Genomic DNA, 25,409 nt, shown 5'->3' with positions numbered 1-25,409 from the left:
GTACACCTTATCCAAATCGCTTCTGTGACATTTCAAAACCCACAGATCACACCTACAACAACATATCAGTATTGAAGGTTAACTGCTGCACTATAGAATAAAATATGCGTATTAAATTTTATGCCAGTTAAAATATGGGTCGAGCAGGTCAGAAGATTATGAAGTACTATAAAAATCTCTGTCACTGGAAGAATATATATGCAAACACAATATTACTTACATGTTCTTGTCACGAGGGAACCTGAAGAACGACCGCGCATTTTTCTCTACTTCGTAATTACTGCAGCCAAACACAGCACATACCTTTCCCCTCATGTTGAGAGGAGATATCAAGGAATGACACACACTACTATTTATTTATGTCAACTCACTGTGCCCAATGAACAGACCCGATGATGTTTAGCCTTCCTTACTGGAAACTCTTAAATCATATGTTTACATATGATATAGTAGCACTTCCAACCATGATGGAAAACTTTGCAATGAAGCGTTCACTAAAGATATAATAGGATTTCCCCATTTAAGAACATGAGTAAAACAACTCTATTGACTCTAAACAATGATGTCTTTAACATACATGGACGAGCTTCAATTTGGTGTAGACTGCTTGATAACAGATATCCATAGCATGAATCGGAAGGTATTGGTACAATAAAACCCCTGAGTTACAAACGAAGCTAATCCCTGCAAGTCCCCCCTGTGGGTGAGTGTGGTCGAATAACACTCACGATGTCCCCTGCCTGCCGTAAGAGGCGACTAAAAGGGGTCCCAGGGGCTCTGAACTTTGGAGCGTGGGTTAGCGACCACGGAGCCCTCAGCTGAGTCCTGGCATTGCTTCCACTTACTTGTGCCAGGCTCCTCACTTTCATCTATCCTATCCGATCTCCCTTGGTCAACACTTGCTCTTTTCAGACCCCGACGGCATTACGTATGGAGGCCTAGGGAGTCTTTCATTTTCATGCCCTTCGTGGCCCTTGTCTTCCTTCGGCCAGTACCTTCATTTTTCGAAGTTTCGGACGCCTTCCATTCTTTCTCTCTGATAAATGTTGTATAGAGGATGGTTGCCTAGTCGTACTTCCTCTTAAAACAATAATCACCACCACAATCATCCCTGCAAGTCAGTATTTCTTCTGTGTAACAGAGTAAAGATTGCTCCATCTGTCACACTATAAGTTTTGTTATTCACCAATATCTAGCCAAATGTTCCCGCAGGTAAGCACAGATTCTTTCAAAATACAATTGCATCTAAATCACACGACACTTTAAAGCGCATAGACACTGAAGGAACATCACCATATCAATTATCATCTATCGAAATTAATTTTTTCGAGGAATACGAATAGATCCACCAATTAGAATTAGAAAAAGAAAGCAGTCTTCCCTAATCTCAGATGACATATGAACACTACTTTGTAGAAATATTCACGGTGTATGATCTCAGATGACATATGAACACTACTTTGTAGAAATATTCACGGTGTATGTTCCTAATTCACTTCTCTTTTAATTTAAATCCGGTTCTCAACACGATCAAAACAAACATATTCTCACATGACTGCGTATAATTACAGATCCTAGTGACCACTGACCCATATAAATACACTCACACTCTTATATTCTACATAGAAACTAATACTATCGTCATCTTACATGAAATTACTCCGACTGAATGAGAAAACAAAAACGAATAGGCTCACCATTATGGGTTGAAAAGAGATCTTCCCTAACCACAAATTTTGGTTACACACATAGCCGGGTACGATGCGCATTGGTATCACCCAGATATCACAATAAAATTTGTCACAAATGGAACATAATAATTGCTTTTACACATATCAAGAGAAAAATCTCTGGAAAATAAAGAAATATTTCATTTTTGGAGTATATTATGTATGCGTACTTTACCACTTTACAAGTACATTTGGTGTTACGCTCACACTGACACACGTATGTCTTTTGTCTTACACTTTCAACAATTTCATGTGTGATATCTGGACTGGTGATTTATTGGTCCAGGGATCGAGCTACTTTCGTTCGAACAGAAATAAAAATATTTATTGGTCCAGGGATCATACTATTTTTCTGTTGACCTCCATTTTGCTGTTTGAACTGGCCACTCTAGTCATATGGACAAAGATAATGAGAATCTACAGACATAGCACTCCCATTCCACGGTGTTAGCCCTGGACCTGAAGAAAGTAACAAAAGACGGCACCAGCAGCGAATGGACAAGGATAATGAGAATCCACAGACATAGCACTCGCATTCCTCGGTGCTAGCCCTGGACCTCAAGAAAGTAACAAAAGACGGCATCAGCAGCGGAATACGACATAAACCAGTCCTGTCTACAAGACTTAAGTATGTTTTCATATTTCTCAAATAACGACGGTATTTCTTAATTTGTCAGAGATTTTTCACTTGATATGTGTAAAAGCAATTGTTATGTTCCATTTGTGACAAATTTTATAGTGATATTTGGGTGATACCTATGCGCATCATACCCCACATGGCCTACGATAGTTTGGTCTTTGACTTCCAAATTTTCCCGGTGAATATTCCTTATCCATTTCTCCTGTAGAGATCTATCTTCAGGGAATTTAAAAGCTTCAGCAACGGTATAATTAGATCTACAACCACGAACGCAGCAGGAACGACCCATTTTTGTTATGTTACAGCACGGCAATCATAAACATTATTATACATTAAAAATACCATCATATAAACTTCTAACAAAACACCATACTAATAAACCGTTATAGATTACTATTTTACCAAACATATACTTTATACTTCAATAACTCAATCAATATAACACTCTTTATCAGAATGTAAACACAGATATGAACCAACCACATGTCTCAAACGCTCGCCCACGAAGTCGCCATTTTCCTCCCAATCGATAGTAACATTAAGGTCTGATATATTGTAGTCGGTCAAGACCGACTCCAATCCTCAGACCTTAATGCTACTCTCGATCGTTCAAAGATGGCGAATCGAGAAGCCGGAATTGTTGGAAATGTGGGTTTGTTTTGGTTTGTTGTTATCGTATGTAGTCGGTGTAATTTTATGAAAATTGATCATAAATGTTAGTTTCTTTGTAGAATATAAGTGTTCGAGTTTATTTATATGAGTCAGTGAACACATAGGATCTGTAATTATATGCAGTAATGTGAGAGTGTGCTTGTTTTGATCATTAAAGGACATGAGTGCACTAGGTGGACCAGGTTTTAGTCTAAACATAATCATGCCTCTCATACAACTAAAGTTTCCTACGGAATAGAACATTAAGAGAGAAATGGATTATTAGGAATATGCATCGTGATTATATTGAAGTTCATTACAAAACTGTAGCGTGCATAAATCATTTTGAGTATAAGTCTGAGGTTAGGGAAGCCATTTCTCTACTTTTAAACTGTTCGTGTTCCTCGAAAAATATTAATTCGATAGAATGTAACTGATATTGTGTTATTCCGTCAGTGTCTATGTGCTTCAAAGTGTCGAGTGATTTAGATGCAAGTGTATTTTACAATAATCTGTGCTTTGCCTCCGGAAATGTTTGGCTGGATCTTGGAGTATAACAAAACTTATAAGTGTGAGAGATGGAGCAATCTGTATACTGTTACACAGAAGAAATAGTGATTTAGAGGGATTAGCTGGGTTTGTAACGTAGGGTTTTACACTACCAACACCTTCCGATTCATGCTGTGGTTATCTGTTATCAAGCAGACTGCGCCGAACTGAAGCTCGTCCATGTGGTTAAATATCAATGTTTGGTAAATAGAGTTTTTGCACCCATGATCTTTAATGATTAAAAACCTATTATATGTTTAGTGTCTGAACGTTCCATTACTAAGGTTACTATCATTGTATGAAGTGCTGTTATGCCATATGTCAACATTATATTAAAATTACCAGGGCCGTTCATTGGGTGAACATAATCATTTCGAGTGTACTTTGGCTGAGTGACTCAGACGATTAAGGCGCTGGCCTTCTGATCCCTAGTTGGCAGATTCGATCCTTGCTCAGTCCGGTGGTATTTGAAGCTGCTCAAATACGTCAGCCTCGTGTCGGTAGATCTACTGGCATATAAAAGAACTACTGCAGGGCTAAATTTCGGCTCTTCGACGTCTCCGAAAACAGCAAAAATTGTAGTTAGTGGGACGTAAAGCCAATAACATTATTATTTCGGCTGTACTTCCCATTCATTGGGTGCTGAGTTTAAGAAATTGTCCACCACTTCAAAACTAAGGCAACAAATTTTGCTTCACAGTTCTCATGAGAGCAAATAAATCGAATAATTTCGCACCTTAATTTATTTTGAAACATTCAAAATGATGTTAGAAATATGTATTTTTATCTATCCAGCGAAGTGAAATCTAAGAGAAAACGTTATTTGATGAATTGAAATGTCTAAATAATCAGCTTGTTGGTCTCTTTTCTAGTAGAATATGTGTGATTCTAGTTGATTATAAATGGTGCGCACTTGTTGGCGAAGCGTTTTCATTCGTATTGAAGTGATTTTCCCTATGCTGTTACATTTATCATATTAAATTACTGCCCTTACTGATATTTTCGTGTTACCTAATATCAACAATCCGGCTACTTCGGCCGCCATGTTTTTTTAATATTACGGTCTGAGGATTGGAGTCGGTCTTGATCGAGCTCGAGGACTCGATTGCTAATCGAGAGCTAAATCAGCTGATTGAGTATATAGTTGTTCTTGGCCTGGCTGTACCTCACCGTTCTTTGACGTAACCGGGACTTCCGACAGTTGTTTTGATTTCTAATAAAGATAGTATATATATTTTTTTAACTGAATGTCTTCCATGTGATACTGTGTGATGTCAGAGACGCTTCAGTTTATTCACCGTTGAGCCTGTAGTTCAACTGCATGTTGAGTGAGTTGACCAGTGTCAGAACATGTTAGCTGTAGGATGATACGCGGTGTTTGACAGAAGAGAACATTATTTCACTGCCGCTGGCGGAAGATTTCAGTACGCAATGGCTCAAAGAATGATTGCTAGTTTAGGACTGGTGATGAGTTTTATATTTTTATGTCGCGCGGTATATATAAAACCAGTCGTAATGTGGCACGGCATGGGTATGTATAATAAATAGAATTGTAGACGTTGTATTCCCAGACCCTGATATTGTCCATATATGTTTCTGTTACTTGAAGATGTATATAACATACGTTAGTATCTATGTTTCTGTTCACTTGAACCTATTGCAAGTGATATCTTTAGATTCTGCGTAAGGCCACGGCCGCTTCCTTCCCATTCCTAGGCCTTTCCTATCCCATCGTCGCCATAAGACCTATCTGTGTCGGTGCGACGTAAAGCAACTAGCAAAAAAAAAAAAAAATCTCCGTTTAAAATATTACATGTTTTGCAGGTGACAGCTGTTGTAACCCGATAAGTCTCGGAAGAATAAAGGAAGTAATAGAAGCTACGTTTCCTGGTGTATATGTGAGATCGTTGAAGATAGGATCATCGATTGTTGAGGTGGGTTGTTTGGCAAAATTCGATTTCTAAATATAGGTTTAATGTTTATACACTTTAGTGTAAATTATTTCCTTAATTGATGTTACTAACAAGCCCTTATCAGTAGGCACCAGTGCTGAAGGAGAATTGTGGCATTTTATTGGTGATGAGGTCTTCATCAACTCTGACTACCATTGTTGCTTGATCATAAATGTTTTCCAGGAGCTGCATATACCTTGAGTTTATCATGGCATTTTGAAGTGCCTTTATGATTGCCCAAATTCCGCTGAGTCAAAATCTTTTTTATAATCAATGAAAGCCAGATGAATCTTGATGTTGTACTCCATGGTTTTTTCAAGAAGAAGGCGAATAGTATTGATGCGTTCGACATTTGAGAAACCTTTACGAAATCCTGCTTGTTCAGCAGGTTGATAAAAATCCAGTTCTCTTGTGAGGCGTTTGGTTACAATTTTAGTCATGAGCTTGTAAAGATCTGTTAACTCACAGGACGATAGTTCTCTAAATTTTCCTTATCACCTTTCTTGAATAGTAGTATCACTTCAGCATTTTCCAATTTTCTGGTATTCTTCCAGAGTTAATGCATTTGTTGAGAAGTATTCTCATGGCTTCTAGCAGATCTCGTCCACCTAATTTCAGCATTTCCTTCTTTATTTTATCCTCCCCAGGGGATTTTTTTATTCCTTAGTGCATTTTCAATCTCAGCAGTGGTTACTTCCGGTGTTACTTCATGTGTATAATTCTGGACTAGTTGTTCATCACTGGGTGGTTTATTAATGGTTGATGTATACAGCCTGTAGTAGACATCTCTCATAACGTCAGTAATGTTTTGTCTATCTGTGACTATTTCTCCATTCTGGTTCTTAGTTCTGTAATTTTAGGTCTTTAAAATCTTCATATTTTTATTTTCTTCAATTGTCTGCATGATCATGTTATTATTAAATTTCCTTAGATCTTTTCTTATTTCCTTGCGAAAGGTCTTTTTAAGAGTTTTGTATTCTGCTCTATCCCTGTCTTTAATGAGCTGTATGGTAGTCTATTAAGTGAAAGTTGGTTCCTCTTATTAGTTTTCTTCATTGGGATCTTCTTTGGTGCATTTTGAATACTGACTGTAATTTTTTCATTGTGTTTGTTCAAATCTTCTGTTGGGTTAAGTTTTTCGGCAAGAGCTTGTTGAAATGATGATTGATGTTTTTCTAAGTCCTCTGCACTTGGAAAAGTGTGCCCCCTTGTCATTTTGGATTGAATGGATAATTTTTATTTTCAGCTTCCACTGACACACTACTGGAGAGAGGGATTTCATTTCTGCCTGTAAGTAGGGCCTATTAGAAATCGAATTCTGTTACGAACTCCAAATGGGGATGAATTACTATAAAAAGCTCATAGCCATGGACACGTGAAAAAAAATTCTCGAAGCATACTTGCTTTAATCTGGCAGTTAAAATATAGGACACCGGGCAAATTGGCTGTGGGGTTAGGGGCCGTGGCTGTGAGCTTTCATCCGGGAGATAGTGGGTTCGAATCCCACTGTCGGGCAGCCATGAAGATGCTTTTCCATGGTTACCCATTTTCACACCAGGCAATTGCTGCGGTTGTATCTTAATTAAGGTCACAGCCGCTTCCTTCCAGCTCCTAGGCCTTTGCTATCCTATTGTCGCCATAAGACCTATCCATGTCAGTGCGACGTAAAGCCAGTAGCAAAAAAAAATAAAAAAATATATATATATATGACTTCTTTGCATTGTTCGTGTTTTCAAATAGTCCAAAGAGAGAGTTTATAGAAATTACATACCACTTCTGAAATGAGGTAGTGTTTTCCGTTTACCAACTCTCACTTGTGTAATCACCCCCCAGAAAGCGTTTCAGAGTATTTTCCTGGCTCCTTAAGTTTAAACCATATCCACTTACAACAGGAGTGTTTTCATATTTAGGCGCCCTGGAGTTCAACACGTCGAAGGTGTAATCGACTAGCTCGATGATGTTGCTTTCAACATCCTTTTTTAAAGTATACCACACCTCCAGAGCTGGAAAATAACTGCACAGCCATTCTCACAATCCATATTCATGTTTAGCACAACAATTGACAAAATAAGTCTCTGCGTATTGCAATGTAGACCTGTAAAATCATTCACCACAACAGCTCCACGTGACGTCAGCATGAGGCGATGTTACGCCGGAAGAAAAGTGCGGGAGTCGGGAATGAGCACCCCCCCTCCCGAGTATGACCAACCCTCTAATGCTCATATACCTGGTTCATGTTGTTTCTGACCACCCTATACAGGAAGTTATGACAGGTCAGTTGTGGGAAGAGGGACAGGCCATCTTCAAACAGGTCGGCCCTTTCCTCATCGATCCCTGTTCTTCTACATCAGTTTCTTATCAGACCCCAATGAGCTCGTTTCTTCATCAGGAGACGCTCTTTGATCTTCAGATATGAGGAGTAGTAACTAAACAAGATTTGATTTTGAAACTATCCTACATTTTACCCATACACTTGTGGGCAACTGACTTGAGTAGTAAATAATAGATTCATGCGATTCATCCCACACCAACACATAAAATCATTATCATGAATAAACAACTGAATTTGAAACAAGAAATCACACTACATAAAGCTGCAGCTGTTCCACTAGTACAAGCAATATGTGCATAGTTTGTGAGATGTATCAATCTATCAGTGTTTACTTTAAAACAACATGCACATGTCTCCTAGATAAGACACGGTATGATAATTCATACACATGATAAATCAATTAGTAAGGTAAGAAAACCATGTAAAAAAACCCCACAAACATGAGGAAATGCACATTCTTCTTTCATTTTACACTGCATTCCCTACTTTTCCTGTCCATAATATGCTTTGCAGTACACTAGAACAGTCTTCTCCAAGTTTTCTGGTTCAAATCTGTGGCATTTGTCTGTGAAAATGAGCTTCAGTGTGAAGAAATAATTATTTCTCTACATCTACGGATGTGACAGGACAGTACTTGAATTCGGGACTGAGTGCAGTGTTAAACAATCTGGTAGGTCCACATTACCTCCTGTAGGTGGGGGCCGCAAGTGAAGAATATACCCATGGTATCCCCTGCCTGTCGTAAGAGGCGACTAAAAGGAGCCCCATGGGCTCTCAACTTGGAAGCGTGGGTTGGCGATCTTGGGGCCCGTAACTTAGTCCTGGCATTGCTTCCACTTACTTGTGCCACACTCCTCACTTTCATCTGTCCTGTTCGACCTCCCTTGGTCAACTCTTGTTCTTTTCTGACCCCAATGCTGTTGGAGGATTCGAGGCCTAGGGAGTCTTTCATTTTCACGCCCTTCGTGGCCTTTGCCTTTCTTCGTCCGTTACTTCATTTTTCGAAGTGACAGATCCCTTCTTTTTTTCTCTCTACCCCCTGTGGTTGGGGGACTCAGATGTAAAATACAGCCACGGTATCCCCTGCCTGTCATAAGAGACAATTAAAAGGGGCGACCAAGGGATGATTTAATCAGAACCATGAAACTGCTTGTGATTAGTACTATCACGCGGGGAACACCATGGGTGTACTACTTGCGAGTAGTACCACTATGTTAAGTACTCAAAAGTTTTGTGATTAGTAGCAATAGTGGGTGGCTCACTATGAGTTTACAGTACCCGTGATTAGCACCATTATATGCGGAACACCATGGGCTTACGTTGCCTGTGATTAGTACCATCGTGAGACGGATCTGGGCATTGCCTGTGATTAGTACCCACTATGTGAGGAACACCATGGGCTTGTGTTGCCTACGAGGGGCACCGTTATGTGAGAAACGCCGTAGGTCTGCGTTACCTGTATGACGTACAATACTTGTGAGTAGTACCATAACATTTGGAACACCGTGAGAGTTCGCTACTCTTGATTAGTACCGCAACTTGAGAAATACCATGGTTCTACTTGATTTTTTAAAATTTTTTAATAGCGATAAGTACCGTTATGAGCCCATTGACCTAAATTTTGGACCCCTTTGGACAACAAGAATTGATTCAGAATTGTGCTTTGTAAGTACTCCCTTGGTCTTTTTCTTATTCCCGTGGCACTACAGCCCTTGAAGGGCCTTGGTCTACCAAATGACTGCTGCTCAGCCCGAAGGCCTGCAGGTTACGAGGTGTCGTGTGGTGAACACGACGAATCCTCTCGGCCGTTATTCTTGGCTGTCGAGACCGGGGCCGCTATCTCACCGTCAGATAGCTCCTCAATTCTAATCACGTAGGCTGAGTGGACCTCGAACCAGCCCTCAGGTCCAGGTAAAAATCCCTGACCTGGCCAGGAATCAAACCCGGGGCCTCCGGGTAAGAGGCAGGCACGCTACCCTTATACCACGGGGCCGGCTTACTCCCTTGGTCAGTAAAACTAATTTTCCACTATAGTTTCTGGGAAGGTGAGGCATTGCAGGTCGCATCCACTGATTGTTTTAAGTGCATAATCATTGTTCATCATCATCTTTTTGAATTCTAGCCAGTGGATCGATTTTGGAATAATTTTTAACTTTCAGTATTGTGAGTTGACTCTGCTGATTATTTTAAATTCATATTTATCCTTTCATTCTTCATCATCATGTTTTAAATTCTAGTCATTGATGAATTTTGGACTTATAATAATTGCCATTGCATTTCATTAAATAACACTTGTATGTTTTATTATTCATCCACCTATTCAATACAATACAATCTTAAAAATTAGGACATTGTCCTTATAAAAATTGTTGACATGAAATTAATATATTAGATGGTACATGTTTCGCCTATCAATAGTAGGCATCAGCCATATTTTTCATCTTAAGAATAGATCAGGTATCTGATTGGAAGTAACTTACGAATGCTGTTAAAAACTATGTCGTGTAAAATATATTAGAGAACGTTAAACAACTATTACAATATAAAATGTAGTATGCTATTACTTGACAATATTTGTGATAATATTGGTGTCTAAAAACATGATAATTGTTTGAGGATTATAACATATTAAAAGATATTACAATAAAGATAAAAATCAGAAAACACATTCCATTCAGTTGTCAGATGGCGTGTTGTTAAAAACTTACGGAAAGTTGAGCAGTGGTAAAGGTCGTTAGTTCTTGAAGTTAATAAATATTGTTTTTCATTTATATACTTATAGATTTTTGAAGAATTTTCATATGGCCTGGTTCTTTTTGAGATAATATTAGTTGGAAATGTTGGTGCCGTAGGCTATATTGAAGACTTCCAATTTTTCTTTCTGATTAGTGTTATATAGAGGATGGTTGCCTGGTTGTACTTCCTCTTAAAATAATAATCACCACTACCACCTCCTCACGGAGCCAGATAATGGCCTACAACAGTAACATTACGCAGACTGACTGAGGTGTGCTTGTTACCACTCATCTGTGCCACTAATACGTAACAGCTGTATTCTTTTTAAAATTTTTGTATTTATTTATTCATTTATTTATTTATGTATTTATTTATTTTACATTTTATGGCCTTCATTGGACTACTTTAGTCAATTACACAATGGATTTTTTTATATTCTCTCAGCCCAGTACTTCTTCATTATCTCGGATCTTGATTTTCTCTCCTCGTCTGAAATCACTCTTCGCATGGTTTGTCTGTTGATCTATGTGTCTTGTGTCTATGTTTTTGACTGTCTTGATTCTGTGGGTCTTGTTCCTTAACTCTTCTACTGTGATTTGTAGTTCCTTCTGTACCATTACGTTACATTCGAGGTGCTTACACGCAAGGAAAAGGGACAGACAAAATGCATTTCGCCTGCACATTATCTTAGGCTTGGTTTCTCAAACTTTTTTGCTCCTGCTCCCCTCCTAGCCATTCGATGTGATGGTGTTTCTACAAAGGCAAACTCGACCTGAGTTTTTGATACAGTGATTTCATCCTGTCTTTGTATTGTTATGAAACCAAATTTTGTAAACTAAGAGGTCCACAACCTAGCTATGTGCATTTATTGTTCATTTCCATCTGTGTCATTTGTTTTCATTTCTTTTCTTCTTAGGTAACACAGTTTTTATGTTCAGTTATATTTTGTATTAACCCCTGTTTTAACTGAATTTTAATGCAGCGAGTTGTTTGTTTGCTCCACATGATGTAAATATTGTATATTGGGTTGTTTTTATTTCCGTCATGTCTCTGTTTTGTTTTTTCATTTGTTCCTTCATTATGTTTTTGGCACATTTTTAGCTTGTATTATGTAAATAGGTCAACCCCTCCCTTTTTTCACTGAAGATGGCTCAAACGAGCTGAAACATGTTTGAATTTGATTACTCCATCTAATGATGGAATTATATGATGTATTTAATTAGGAGGATACACTTAATTTTACCTTTGTAAAGTGAAAACCATCAATACAGAATGATTCTAATATCTTGTGACAGATAGGTCTTACGGTGACGATGGGTTAGGAAGGGGCTAGAAGTGTGAGGGAAGCGGCCGTGGCCTTAATTAAGGTACAGCCCCAGCATTTGCCTGGTGTGAAGATGGGAAACTATGGAAAACCATCTTCAGAGCTGCCGCCAGTGGGGTTCAAACCCACTATCTCCCGAATGCTGGATACTGGCCGCACTTAAGCGACTGCAGCTATCGAGCTCGGTCTGATTCTTCTTTCTAGTTTGAATATTCTGTCTATTGCTGCAGTATTACTTGTTTTGAAAATGGCTTCACTAGCGTATGTTATTTCAGGTTGTATGACATTTTTATAATGCTTAAATTTTGTGGCTATTGAGAGGTCTTTTTTTGTTGTATGTGTTCTTGGTGTCATATTGAGCTTTGGTTAATTTGTTTATTCTATTATGCCATGTTTGCTTTTCGATAAGGTTGTATGTTATAATTTCACCTAAGTATTTAAATTTGTCTACGATTTTGATTTCCTATTCTCCTACTTCGATTTTCTTTGCAAGTGGTGAGTCGGTTAACATGATTTCTGTCTGTTTTCTCAAAGGATATTTTGAGGCCAATCTTTTGTGCTATTTCTTGTAGTGATTTAATTTGTTGTCGAGTTTTCCAAACATTGTTAGATAGCAGAGCAAGGTCATCAGCGAATCTGAGACATTTTAAGGTCATGTTGTCTTTTGATATTCCATTATTTTTTTTTTGTTTTTTTTTTGTTTTTGGGTTATCCTTATACCATTTCCTCATTATAAATTCCAAAGCACAGTTGAATAGTGGTGGTGACAAACAATCTCCCTGTCTTAAACTAATTTTTATGAGGAATGGCTTAGAAAATTCCCCTCTGAACTTGACTTTTGATTGTGTGTTGGTTAAGGTGAGTTCAGTCAGTTTGATTAGTTTCGGGTGCAGTCCAAAATTTCTTAATATTTTCAATATTGAAGGTCTATGAATACAGTCATATGCCTTCTTGAAGTCTACAAACATTATTGCGAGAGGTTTGTTTTGTTTTCTGTAATATGCCATAACTAATTTTAACGTGAAGATTTGTTCTGTACAGCTTCTCCATGGTCTGAAGCCTCCTTGGTATTCACCTAATTCTTGCTCTAATTGTTCTTTACTTCTGCCATACAGGATTCTAGCAAATATTTTGTATGTACAGTCCAAGAGAGATACACCTCTGTAGTTATCTGGATTGTTCTTATCTCCATTTTTGCGAAACGGGTGGATGACAGCTGTTGTCCAGTGTTTGGGAAATGTTCTGTTGTCCATATTTTTGATAGAGCTATGTGGAGGGTGATTCGAACTGTGACACTGGCACATTTCCACATTTCAGCAAAAACTTGATTTTCTCCGCATGCCTTGTGGTTTTTCATCTCCTTGACTGCTGTTTCCACCTCTTGGAATGCTGGGGGGTTTAGGTATTCAGGTTTGGTTGTTTCTGTGGCGTCTGTGTTAATTTTTAAAAGTTCTTCGGGCTCTTCACAGTTCAAAAGTTTATTGAATGCTTTTGCCAAAATTTTGGCATTTTCCTTATTACTGTGCACCATTTTTCCATCTTCGCTTTTCAACATTAATGCAGGGGGGTTGAATTTCTTTAGTTGTCTACCAAATATTTTATAGTAATCTCTAGAATTGGTTTTATGGTAGTTTTCTTCTATTGAGGTGATTATATCTTTCTGAAATTCTCTTAATTTTTCTAATAGTTTGGGTGAATTTTTTCCTAGTATTTTAAGGTTGATGGCATTTTCTTCTCTCTTGTGAGTTTGAAATTTTAACCATGCCTGGTGTCTTTCTTCACAACATTTGTCACATTCTGGTGTCCACCAAGCATGTCTTTTCTGTGGATTTAATGGGGGCTAAACTGGACAAGTTGGTCGTGCGGTTAGGAGTGCACAGCTATGAGCTCGCATCCGGGAGATAGTGGGTTCGAACCCCACTGTCGGCAGCCCTGAAGATGTTTTTCCGTGGTTTCCCATTTTCACACCAGGCAAATGCTGGGGCTGTAGCTTAATTATAAGGGGGCTAAATTTTCAGCCTATTGTCTGAGAATTGGTAGTTCTTCTAAATCATCTGTTAATTTTATGCTCTGTGTGACTTCTTGATATTTGTCATTTCTTATTCATTGGTGTGGATGGTAATTCCTTTTTCCTTTATTGTTTTTTTTATTTCTTCTTTAATGGTGTGAATTTAATTTTGATTTTGACTATGTAGTGGTGTGAACCGGTGTCTACTCCTCTTAGCACTTGAACATTGTAAATTTCTCTATGAAAGGATTTGACCATATACACATGATCCAGCTGCCATCCCCCCTTTCTCCAGTCAGGGTGTTTCCAAGTTTTAAGTTTTCAGTCTCCTTTTGAAGTACACAAGAACCTCGTTTGTCCGGCCCTCATTAATCCAGATCGACTACCGTATAATAAAAGTTTATTTTTACTTGTACCGTATTTCTTTTACGGGGTCGATTTTTTGTGAATGTCTTTTAGGCCAAGGATAGTTAAGGGTAGGAATCAGAAGTAAGTTGACCACAGTCTATTAAAGGTGCCGTCCCGGCATTCACCTGGAATTGAGAATGGGAAACCATGGACTCTTCTGAGTTCCTTGACACATTTGCACGCATTCCCGGATGCTCGGATGTAGATGTGAACGACGTAAATGATTGGTTGAAAAAGAACTGTAATTAGGCTACGGCATAATGACAGATGAATAAATTATTGCCTTTTGTTCCTTGGCAGGTAATGACGAGAGTAATTGTGAATTCGAAAATGAAACCGGCGCTCCATCAGAAGAAGCAATGACTCATGGAGATGCAACAATGCAGCTGGACAAACTAATGGCCTATTTAGAATCCCAGAATGAAAACATACCGGCAGAACTGATCCTGGGATGTTAGTAAAACGTCTTCATGATCGTGCTGTGCGCAAACGCTATACAAATGTAAAACAGAAAAAGCTCACACATTATTTTAGTGCATAAAAAAGAGTCGTAAATGTAAGAAAAGTGTTCTTATATATATTTTTGTACAATTGAAAAAGGTATTACTGTACAACTTACATTAATATAATATATAACATGTAATGTATTTGTTTTTTAGTTTTCCCGGATTATCTGGATTTTTGATAATCCGGATCAGTTCCGGTCCCACTTAATCCGGATAAACGAGATTCTTGTGTATGTAGATTTGGAAGTGAGGTTGTGTTCTCTGCATAATTCAACAAGTTTTTGACCATTCTTATTTGTAAATTTGTGTGGAGCCCATTTTCCAATTATATCTCTGTATTGTTTTTCCTTTCCCAGTTGGTCATTGAAGTCCCCTAATAGAATCTTAATATTGTTTTTATTTATTTGATTTATTGTCTATTCTAGGAGATCCCAAAAATTTTCCAATTCTTTCCTTGTCTTTGTTAGAAAATTGTTCTCATTTGTAGGGGCATGGGCATTTTTTGATAGTATACATTTTATTCGTTGTTTTTAAAGTTAAAGTTGCAATTCTTGGTGAGATGGATTGAAAGTCTATGATAGAGTCTATGATGTTAATATTTACTATAAACCCTGTTCCAAATTGCAGGCATTGTTTCATATCCTTTTGTCCAGGCTTCCTGTTGTAAATTCTGTATCCTTCAGATTCAAACGGTTCTTCTGTTGTATTTCTCAACTCTGTTTATACAATTCATCAATAAAACTTTTAAGTTTTCCTGTTTTTAATAGAGGTGTCGCAATGTAGTTGATTTGGTTATGCTTGATCCTGTTCTTATCTTTTGACGTATGTTTGGGTGATTGCAAACGCTTTGACGCATTGCTATCTTTTAGGTGGCTACCCACTGAATCCGATGTAGCCTTCTTCTGCTTTCTTGCTGGGCAGAACGGTGGTATTTTTTTTCTAAAAGACCTTTCCATGATTGACTTTCTGAAGGTAGTCAGTCTTGAGTGGAGCAAGCTCCGATTTACAATTATGGTTGTTAACCACAGAGGAATTCAGATTTAGTTCACGTTCTGGAAATCTCCAATTTCCCAGAGGCTATCCAGCTGAACCACAGGGAGGCGCGAACTGAAAATTATATGAAGATGTTGAGTTTGGAGAATTTAATTTTTGGTTCCAGAATTAATTACGGCCGGTTATATTATACTTCATATTGTTTTCAAATATGCTGAGGTAATAACTACTGTTCCGGTTCATGAAATGTTACATTTCAACCCCCCTGAATTTAAGGGAAGTTAAACACACATTATGATTATGAAGATGGAGTTGAAACAAGTGGTAATCCACGGTCTAAACTGAAGCAAAGATTTAGGTTAGGTTGGAAGGGAAACCAGTTTTCCAATCTATGCTTGTTTTTAGAATTATTTAACTTGTATATAAAATATTGAGCTTGTGTTAAAGTAATGCATTGGAGTTATATACAGGTGCTTATAATGATTTTTTTTTTTTTTTGACAGGATGTGGAGAGTGGCTTTTTCCGGAATGTTAACGATCAAGTGGACTTTGTGTGTAAGCAGTTAGCAGCTGACCCTAAGCTCCAGGATGGCTACAACGCTATTGGGTTCTCACAAGGAGGGCAGTTCCTGTAAGTTTCTTGATATGCTGCTAACAGTTATTCCTTGTAATGTTGTTTGTTAGGAAGGAAATCTTTCAGTTAACGGAACTTTAAAGTTTTTCAGTCTGTCGAACAATTGTGACACTATAACATACCTGTAAAAAATCACAGTATTGAACAAAGAATGACATGTTTCGTTCTTGAAAGATCATCAGATTCTATCAAGTCACACTTATTTTAATGTGATGAAAGTTGTTTAGAAATGTAGAAACATTTCACTTCCATCAGTGGCATTGAGGCACCAGATAATTACATAGTGGAAAATTACTGGTAAACTAGTCAGCCCATTAAATGCTCATTAAACAACCTCTATACAATTTCCAGAATAATTTGTTTTATTTTTATTTGTTTTGACTCTTACAAATCGAGTGACTTGTTCAGCACCTCTTCATTCTTTCACTCTTCCTGATTCTCTTCGCTTCTGTGATTTGGATCTTGATCTTAGTATTTGTGACTTTTGCAAGCTTTTTGTACACAGATCTATCCTGTACTACAGTCGTTTGTGGATATTTATCTATTACCCCGACAGCTTTCCAATCCTCCCTAACTTCCTTCATCCAGTTATTTTCCGTTAAGCATGTCACATTCCATATCTTCTTTGTTAACATGTTTTCATCCATCCTCATCAAATGTCCCATAAAACTCAACCTTCTTTTCCGTAACACACTTGAAATTGGTTCTACTTTCTCATATATCTCCTGTCTTGATCCATGCACCCATATTTCACCCGGCTTCTTGGTAACCCATATATCTCTCAGGATCTTTCTTTCGTCCTTTTCCAGTCGAATACAAGGTCTTTTGGCCAATGTCATAGTCTCAGTAGCGTACAATGCAGTGTTCCGGATGGCCATCGTATAGTGTCGCAGTTTGGCGTTCCTCGATAGGTTCTTTTTCCCATAAGTCGTCTTGGCCGTGAATCGTAGTTTCTGTACGTGTTGTTCTTCGTCTCCCACACTCCTGTTATGCTGTACTTTGCCTGTTATATTCTCACGTAGGTACTGGAAACTGTTGACTCTCTCTACTACTTGATCTCCAACCTTCCAGTTGTCCTTTGCATTCAGTATCTTGGTCTTCTTGTACGCTATCTTCAGGCCAACCTTTGCCACAGTCTCAGCTAGGTTTGCTAGCGCCATCTTCTTCCTTCTCGTGTAGCAATGCCATATCATCTGCAAAAGCCAAGCAGTCCACCGTGGCGTTGTGTTTGATCTTGTATCCAATCTGTACACCTTCCAGAATCATTCAACTACTATTATATAAGATGTATTATTTCCAATATATCCTCATGTTTAATACATATAATCTATACATGTTTTGGCCCCATGTTTGGGCCATGACTATGGCCGTGAAACATACGGTGAGCACCTAAACAAAGCAGTAACGAAAAAAGTATGCAATAATATTGTCCACATCTTGAATATAATTCAAACTATTTGTCAGTCTTTCAGATGTTAGATGAAAATAAATAAAACGATCAACAAAACACATTCGAGTCTATATATCAAACTGGTTCTTGAAGTTGAGTTTCTTGTTTTCCTGATGTTTGCTTATATTATTAGTGATGTGTTAAAAAAACTTTCATAGTGTCCTTAAGGAACAATAATTCTATATAAAATAAGAGTTTTGTCTGTACATTGCTTAGAATTTAAAAAGATCAGTGTTTCTGTATCGGTCGTGTCCACAGTAACAAGGAAATACACTTGTATGTACGCGCATCACAAGAAAATGGCTCAAGAGAATTTAATAAAAATTGGTATGTAAATTCTAGGAATGAGGCACTACACTAGGCTATAAATAATTTCATTTACACTAAGTGGAATGGTAGTTTAGGGGAAGGCCTAAAATGTAATTCTCAAATATAACTGAAGTTATATAGAATTAAATTTCCGATCATTTATGCCTTATACATTTTTACCATACCGGCTATGGTAACAGAAATATTCATGAAATTCTATTTATGTTGGTAAGTCCATATCAACATTGAACCAGGAGAAAATGGATGAACAGAATTAAATGAAGATTGGTGTGTGAAATCTAGGAATAAGGTCAGTCTAGGCTATAAATAATTTTATTGACGCTGGAGACAGGGGAAGGTGTCTAATATTTCATTTCTTAAATATCTGTTATTGGTCCTCTTGAAAAGTATTACTTAACAAAAGTTATAGAGCATACATTTTCAGATTATTTTTGTCTTACACAATTTTATCATACCGACTATGATAATAGACTTCATGAATTTGGACTCTGGGTGCTTAGTCCATATCAACACCAAGCATTGCCGACATGGAAATATTCTTTAATCATGTTAACTGGTGATGGTTTTTGTCACGATTATCTTAAGGTTTAAAACCACTTGGTCATCGGTCCATATCAACAAGGAAAATTGTGACGATGATTATAAGAAATGAGAAAAATGTATAAGACAAGAAAGAAGGAAGGACTCCCTTCACATTAGATGCCCTAATATCACAGAGTTGGAAGAAAACTAAATGTGAAGGCATACAGTATCAACAATAACATTACATTGATCATTCTTGTGATATGATTTGTCTCTTCTGCTGCTCTCATCTCCGATAGGTGGGATCACTGCTGCATGCCTGGATATTGGCGGGAAGTAGCTGGGGAGTAAGATAACTTTGCACATGCTATATGATTGTCCCGTTAACGACGGGTACTGCAGCTAGTGAAAATACACTGCCTGAAAAAAAAAAGGCTACGGGCAACAGGTATTTGAATTTATCCACTGATTTGAAGACCATTGGTGACTGATAGTGGGACCTGGTATTATTTGGATCTTGACATTGACTTCAGTGTTTGCTCATTCTTTCTTTTGTTAAACTTTAATTCCACCTACGCTGCCTGTTGCCTCTTTAATCTGTTTCAGCTCTTCCTTGTTTTGGCCCATCGCAGCAAATTTGTCTGCATAAGCTCTTCATTTCTGATTGCCATTTGGTCCTGCATGCTCTAATGTGGTTTATCTGCATTCTGCTACTGTGCCTCTTACTTTAGTTAAAATAACTCTCTTAATGGCTTTGGGTGTGGCGAGCCCATCGTAACAATAGCCTATATGGATAAAGCAGATATGGTGCCTCGGAAAGGAGAAGAACCATATTTGCCCCTATCCGGCTACAGCTGGATAATGGGAAATGATGATGATGATGAACTCTCTTAATGTATAATTGTTAACTGTCGAGTTCATTATGCTTGATTAATGTGGAAACTAATTGCAGGGTATGACAAATCCTGGCCACCAGGTCTTTCTTTGGCATCATCTTTTTCGAGCCGAGTATAATCTCCCCCCTTTACATTTTTAACATGTTGCTTAGCTTGTCACATACCCTGTGGACCGGATAATTTTCTACTGAGCATACTAAAGTGCAGACGATTATAAAAGTGTACATTAAATATTAAACTAGTCAAGATTTTATCTTTAAAGTTGTAAATATCTGGGTGGATCTGCCTTTATAAAACCATCTTCAGCATCAATTCCTAATACATCATCAGTGTTTACATCGTTGTCGTCATCAGAGTCACTTGAATAAATGAGCACACTATGTAAGTTACGGCATGTAGGGGCTTGAATATCAGTCTCACATTCAGTTTCCACTAATTCACAATTACTATATCCATTTGAATGATCATCGGCACACAATTCTTCTAAAATATCGTCGTCAGCTAACGCTGTATTACACGAGCACTCCATCTTATCATTGACTGAACCGGCAGAAAGAAAGTCGATGTTTCTAAACTAAATCAGAGAAGGCCTTGAAGAGAAGAAAAGTGACAGATATACATCTACGATTTATTCTACTCAATGTGCAAGTCTGAAATAGTTCAATATATGGTCAAGAGGTGTCGCAGGGAGACCAAAGCCATGTCGTGAATAAAACCGAGATTTCTTGGGACCCGTCGCTAACCGCTGGCGAGAGTACTACGAGATTTCTCGGGGCCCATCACCCATGTGTTAATTCCTGGTTTGGTGTCACTGAACTATTGCAAAGGACATGTAATAATACACAACCCCTTGATACTCCATATGATTTATCGAACTCGGTTGGAGAAGACAATGAGGTTAGGTAACGGCACAGATTTTGATAAGTTTTGGGCGATTTCTGCTGTGATATTATTGTTATTACCATTTTAAATAATAATCAAAAGCACATTATATATGCAATAGAAGAAAAACTAATGTTAAATAAGAACATTTGGGTATCGAGAAACGCTCTCGTAAATAAAGTATTACCGACATCAAAATATTGAATTTATTATTTTAACAGAGTTGTCATTGTAAAGTGATATAGAGCATATTCTCGCGGAATTTATTTCAGTTTGTTGACAGCATATGAAGCTCCTAGGCACGTGCATAACGATATCTTGTAAAGTATGGGTTGTTCCTTGTATCATATATTTTTAGATAGATCATTTTTTTTGCTTTCAGTTATTAATCCTTTAACATGTCAGAATAATATATACAAAGGAATTGTACAATTTGGCATTCCCCCTGTGGGTGGGGGCAGTGGAATAACGGTATCCCCTGCTTGTTGTAAGAGGCGAAAAAAGGGGGCCTCAGAGGCTCTTAACATGGGTGCGTGGGTTGGCGACCACAGGGCCCCTAGTTGAGTCCTGGAATTGCTTCCACTTACTTGTGCATTCTCTTCTATCTGGTCTCCCTTTGGTCTACTCTTGTTCTTTTCTGACCCCGACAGTATTAGAGCACTCGAGGCCTAGAGTCTTCCATTTTCACACCCTTCATGGCCCTTGTCTTTCTTTGGCCGATATCTTCATTTTTTGAAGTGTCCGATTTCCATTTTTCTCTCTGATTAGTTTTATATACTGTAGAGGATGGTTGCCCAGTTTTACTTCCTTTTAAAACAATGATCACTACCACCGCCAGCACAATTTGGCATTGTTGACAACAATATTCACTTTGCTATCTACATTTTACAAGTTTCTTAGGACAGTATTAAATTACAAATAAGCAATAGTTGGCTAGATTCATAAATTTGTATACATAGGGGCATGTGTTATTTAGTCCAGTGTCCTGTCTTTACATTCTGTGGTAATCTGTTGTATAAAATCACAATACCTTTTGCTATTACTAACTAACCTAACCCCATGGCACTACAGCCCTGAATGGCCTTGTCCTACCAAGCAACTGCTGCTCAGCCCAAAGGCCTGCAGATTATGAGGTGTTGTGTAGTCACCACGATGAGTCCTCTCGGCTGTTGTTCTTGGCTTTCTAGACTGGCGCTGGTATCTCACCGTCAGATAGCTCTTCAATTGTAATCACGTAGGCTGAGTGGACCTCGAACCAGCCCTCAGATCCAGGTAAAAATTCCTGACCTGGCCGTGCATCGAACCTGGGGTCTCTGGGTAAGAGGCAGGCATGCTAGCCCTATACTATAGGACTGGCTTTTGCTATTACTACCAAGTTTTATTTTTTCAGAAGGCTAGACGCCAGTATGTTATCAATGAGAGTACTAGAAACATTACCTGGCTCCTAGATTTTACAAATATTTGTCATGGCCTGTAATTGGATGTTTGTGTTTGTTTGTTCAGGCGAGCTGTTGCGCAGCGTTGCCCTTCACCAGCCATGTTGAACCTTGTATCCATGGGAGGCCAGCACCAGGGAGTGTATGGACTTCCAAACTGCAACTACTTCAACAGAGTGTGTAATTACATTCGCAAGCTCCTGAACTATGGGGCTTATATCAGGTAAGTTAGTTCACCAGTTCATGCAGAATAGCTGCGGGGAAGAGATAGTGTGGAACATTGTGATAAAAATAGGAATATTGGTTGCCTCGGAGATGTCTGGCCTTGGCTGTATTTCTAAGACAAATTGGTCTTGGCTCTATTCCTAAGACAAATACGGGAAGATGATAAACTTGAAATGGTATTTCTTCCATTCTAATGTGCACCCTAAGTATCACCAGAGTCAACTTTGCGTGAATTTCTAGCCACATGTTCCATAGGCCATCCTAATATATTGTAGGTTGTAGGTTTTCAGCACAGTCTGCCATTAAGACCAAGTCGTTGGCGTAGGGCTGACTGCTTACAATAGAATCCGTCCCTGCTTCTTTGTACCTTTCACTAAATGATCTGTGTAAACTATGAACAGCAAAGGTAAATCCCTCAGTACGGCTAACGTATTTTCCCTTGATACTCTGTCATATTTCTTCTGAGGATCTACAGAGCATAAACCTGTCTGTTCCTCCTCGTAGCATTTTTCACTTGCCTGGCACATACTGAAAATGTGGTCCTGACAGCTCCCCTTTGGTCTGCAACCGCTTTCAATCACTGATCGCACCCTCCTTTCCATTGCCCGTGAAGACCTTGCCTGGTATACTGATCAGTGAGATACCTCCAGAGTTGTTGTAATCCTTTCTGTTCCCTTGATTTTGGATAGGTGCAATTACTGCTTTCGTCCAATCAGAAGGTACCTTAGTAACATTTCATGTTAAATTCTTTTACTCTGTGAAGCCACGTCATCCCTACCTTCCCTGAATATTTCACCATTTCAGGTCTAATTTCATCTGTTCCTGCTGCTTTATGACAGTGTAGTTTACTCACCATCTATTCCACTTCCTCAATTGTAATTTCACTGTTACCATTGTCCTCCTCCCAGTGAATTCGGTTCAACAGAAATATTTCCTTTTACGTTGAGAAGATTTTCAAAATATTCCTTCCACAAGTCCAGTGATTTCCTGGGATCTACTACGAGTTCCCCTGATTTACCCAAGATACTATTAATTTTGCCATTGATGCTTTCACGGCCCGTATAGTGAAATAGAAGTTCAAGGTCTTGAATTGCACCACAGTCATAGTCAGCATTCTGTGTATAACCCTATCTTCCAAGTGGAGCCTTGTTTCTAGGCATTGGAGTTCTTATCCTATTCAGAGTCTTCCACACAGGCTAAGATTGCGAAGTACGTGCTGGAGTTCCTTCTGTTGGCCAGTTTCAGTCGGATAGTGTGGACTGTTGCTGCCAGTATTGTAGTGTGGCTGGAGCTAGCTTGGTGTTATTAATGAAACTCCTCCGTGATCTGAGACTCTGTTTTACTACTTCATGACCATAGAGAGGATCGTGGTTGTTCACCTCTTGTTTGCGTTTCTCAGTTTCAGCTGCTCCTTGCTGTTGGATTGAAGATGGAGCTATGCCACAAGTGTGGTATAGCTTTTCGATGTTTGTTGGTTTGAGGCAGCCAGGAACTTCACGGCACTTGTCATTCAAAGCAATGTCCACTTTTGTGGAATGCACAGGGTTGACCCACACAGGACAAGAATACTTAGCTGTGGGGAAAGAAAGTGCCAGGACCATAGTTCGTACAGTTGCTGGATGTGCACTCCAGCTTGACCCCGTTAACATGCGTAGTAGATTATTCCTGGCTCTTAACTTCATACTGACAGAATGGCAATGTGCTCTGAAAGTAAGAGACTGATCAAGATGAACTCTGAGGTATTTGACAACAGGCTACCTTCCTTCCCAACTAATGTTAACTTTGTGATTAGCAGCACGATTATATTGATGGAAAAGTGTAACCTGTGTTTTCCTAGGATTCGGCTTAAGGTAGTTGTCTCTGTAATACAGGGCAGTTCTGTAGCTGATTCTGGGGTACGAGAGAAAGGCGTCTTCATACTGACAGAATGGCAATGTGCTCTGAAAGTAAGAGACTAATCAAGATGAACTCTGAGGTATTTGACAACAGGCTACCTTCCTTCCCAACTAATGTTAACTTTGTGATTAGCAGCACGATTATATTGATGGAAAAGTGTAACCTGTGTTTTCCTAGGATTCGGCTTAAGGTAGTTGTCTCTGTAATACAGGGCAGTTCTGTAGCTGGATTCTAGGGTACGAGAGAAAGGCGTATCCTGGGTGACGTTCTGTAGCAGAGCAGCTAACTTCCTCGATCCCGTGGGGGTTTTCTTGCCTGTTCCCCTATCGGACGTGTCCCAGGTGGCGGATGGGGGCAGATTGGTTTAGTCATATGGGAGGTATGCAGAGCCTATGATTATTTCTCTGGGTCCCTCCTAATTTTCAAGTTTAATCTTGGCCACATTTAAGTCCCGAGAACAGTGTTCCTGCAACATAAGACATTTTAATTTCCTGTCACAAGAAGACATGTTCTGGGTATTTCCGATGTTGTATCGTACATCAGCTTACCTCCAGATTCCACCAGTCCTGCTACTCTGCCCTTGATTACCCATGGCTCTTGAATAAGGGCCAGGTCAATAGCCTCGGACTTGAACTTCCTGTCGAAATTGGCCACAGCTGCTTTTGTATGCTGAAGATTGGCCTGAAGGACGTTCAGCTCCATCTTTATCAGCATTGGGTTTCGTTTTTCCCCTGATGACCTGAAACTTGATCTGCCCAAGTCTGAGCTTAGCCTTAAGGCTTGTCTTTTTGAGCTCTTCAAAGTCTCTTTTACCAAGGTCTGTCCTTCCTGTCTTGTCGATGAAGTGCCATTCAGCAGTCTCCATTCTTGTGTTAGTAGTTTGGTATCGTGCTGATTGATTCTGACAAGAACACCCTCCACTTTCATCTTGTCAAAAGGAGGTGGGAACTTGGTGATGACCTTGGTCGTGTTCAGCACCTTTTTTGCATCCGTCACCTCTAGGGTCTCCCCTTTCCATGGTTTACAATTTTATTATGTCTGTTCCAGCCAACTTTTTGTTTCTGGATTTGCAGATATCAGTACCACAGCTCCACTTTCCAGCCTTGGTGACTCAAGGAAGCCTGGCAGACATTCGACTGACAGCGGCTTCATTTGTGCTATCAGAGCAGATGCCAATTCAGTTACGTCTTCCTCCTTGAGTTTTCCATCTGGAAAGGTCTTAGATATTATTGTGACCTTAACTGAGGATAGTCTTTCCCAAAAGGACATGACTTTTTCTTCCTTCTGTTTCTTGGAGGGTGGTTTTGTA

At 38.9% G+C, this 25,409-nt stretch overlaps 1 protein-coding gene across 1 annotated transcript in view; it reads left to right on the top strand.

The window, feature by feature from the left end:
• The first annotated feature begins 4,719 nt into the window (after positions 1-4,719).
• Positions 4,720-25,409, top strand: part of LOC136872663 (palmitoyl-protein thioesterase 1) — a 43,992-nt gene continuing 23,302 nt past the window's right edge. Inside the window, exons 1-4 of the mRNA XM_067146478.2 lie at positions 4,720-5,101; positions 5,395-5,504; positions 16,333-16,460; positions 22,047-22,202. Of these exons, the coding sequence (XP_067002579.1) occupies positions 5,002-5,101; positions 5,395-5,504; positions 16,333-16,460; positions 22,047-22,202 (494 nt within the window). The 5' untranslated portion in view covers positions 4,720-5,001. The remainder of the gene's footprint in view (positions 5,102-5,394; positions 5,505-16,332; positions 16,461-22,046; positions 22,203-25,409) is intronic.

The sequence above is a fragment of the Anabrus simplex genome, chromosome 1, assembly GCF_040414725.1.
Source record: "Anabrus simplex isolate iqAnaSimp1 chromosome 1, ASM4041472v1, whole genome shotgun sequence".
Lineage (NCBI taxonomy): Eukaryota > Metazoa > Arthropoda > Insecta > Orthoptera > Tettigoniidae > Anabrus > Anabrus simplex.
The sequence above is the reverse complement of the archived record's forward strand: the minus strand, read 5'-3'. Positions and strand labels throughout refer to the sequence as shown.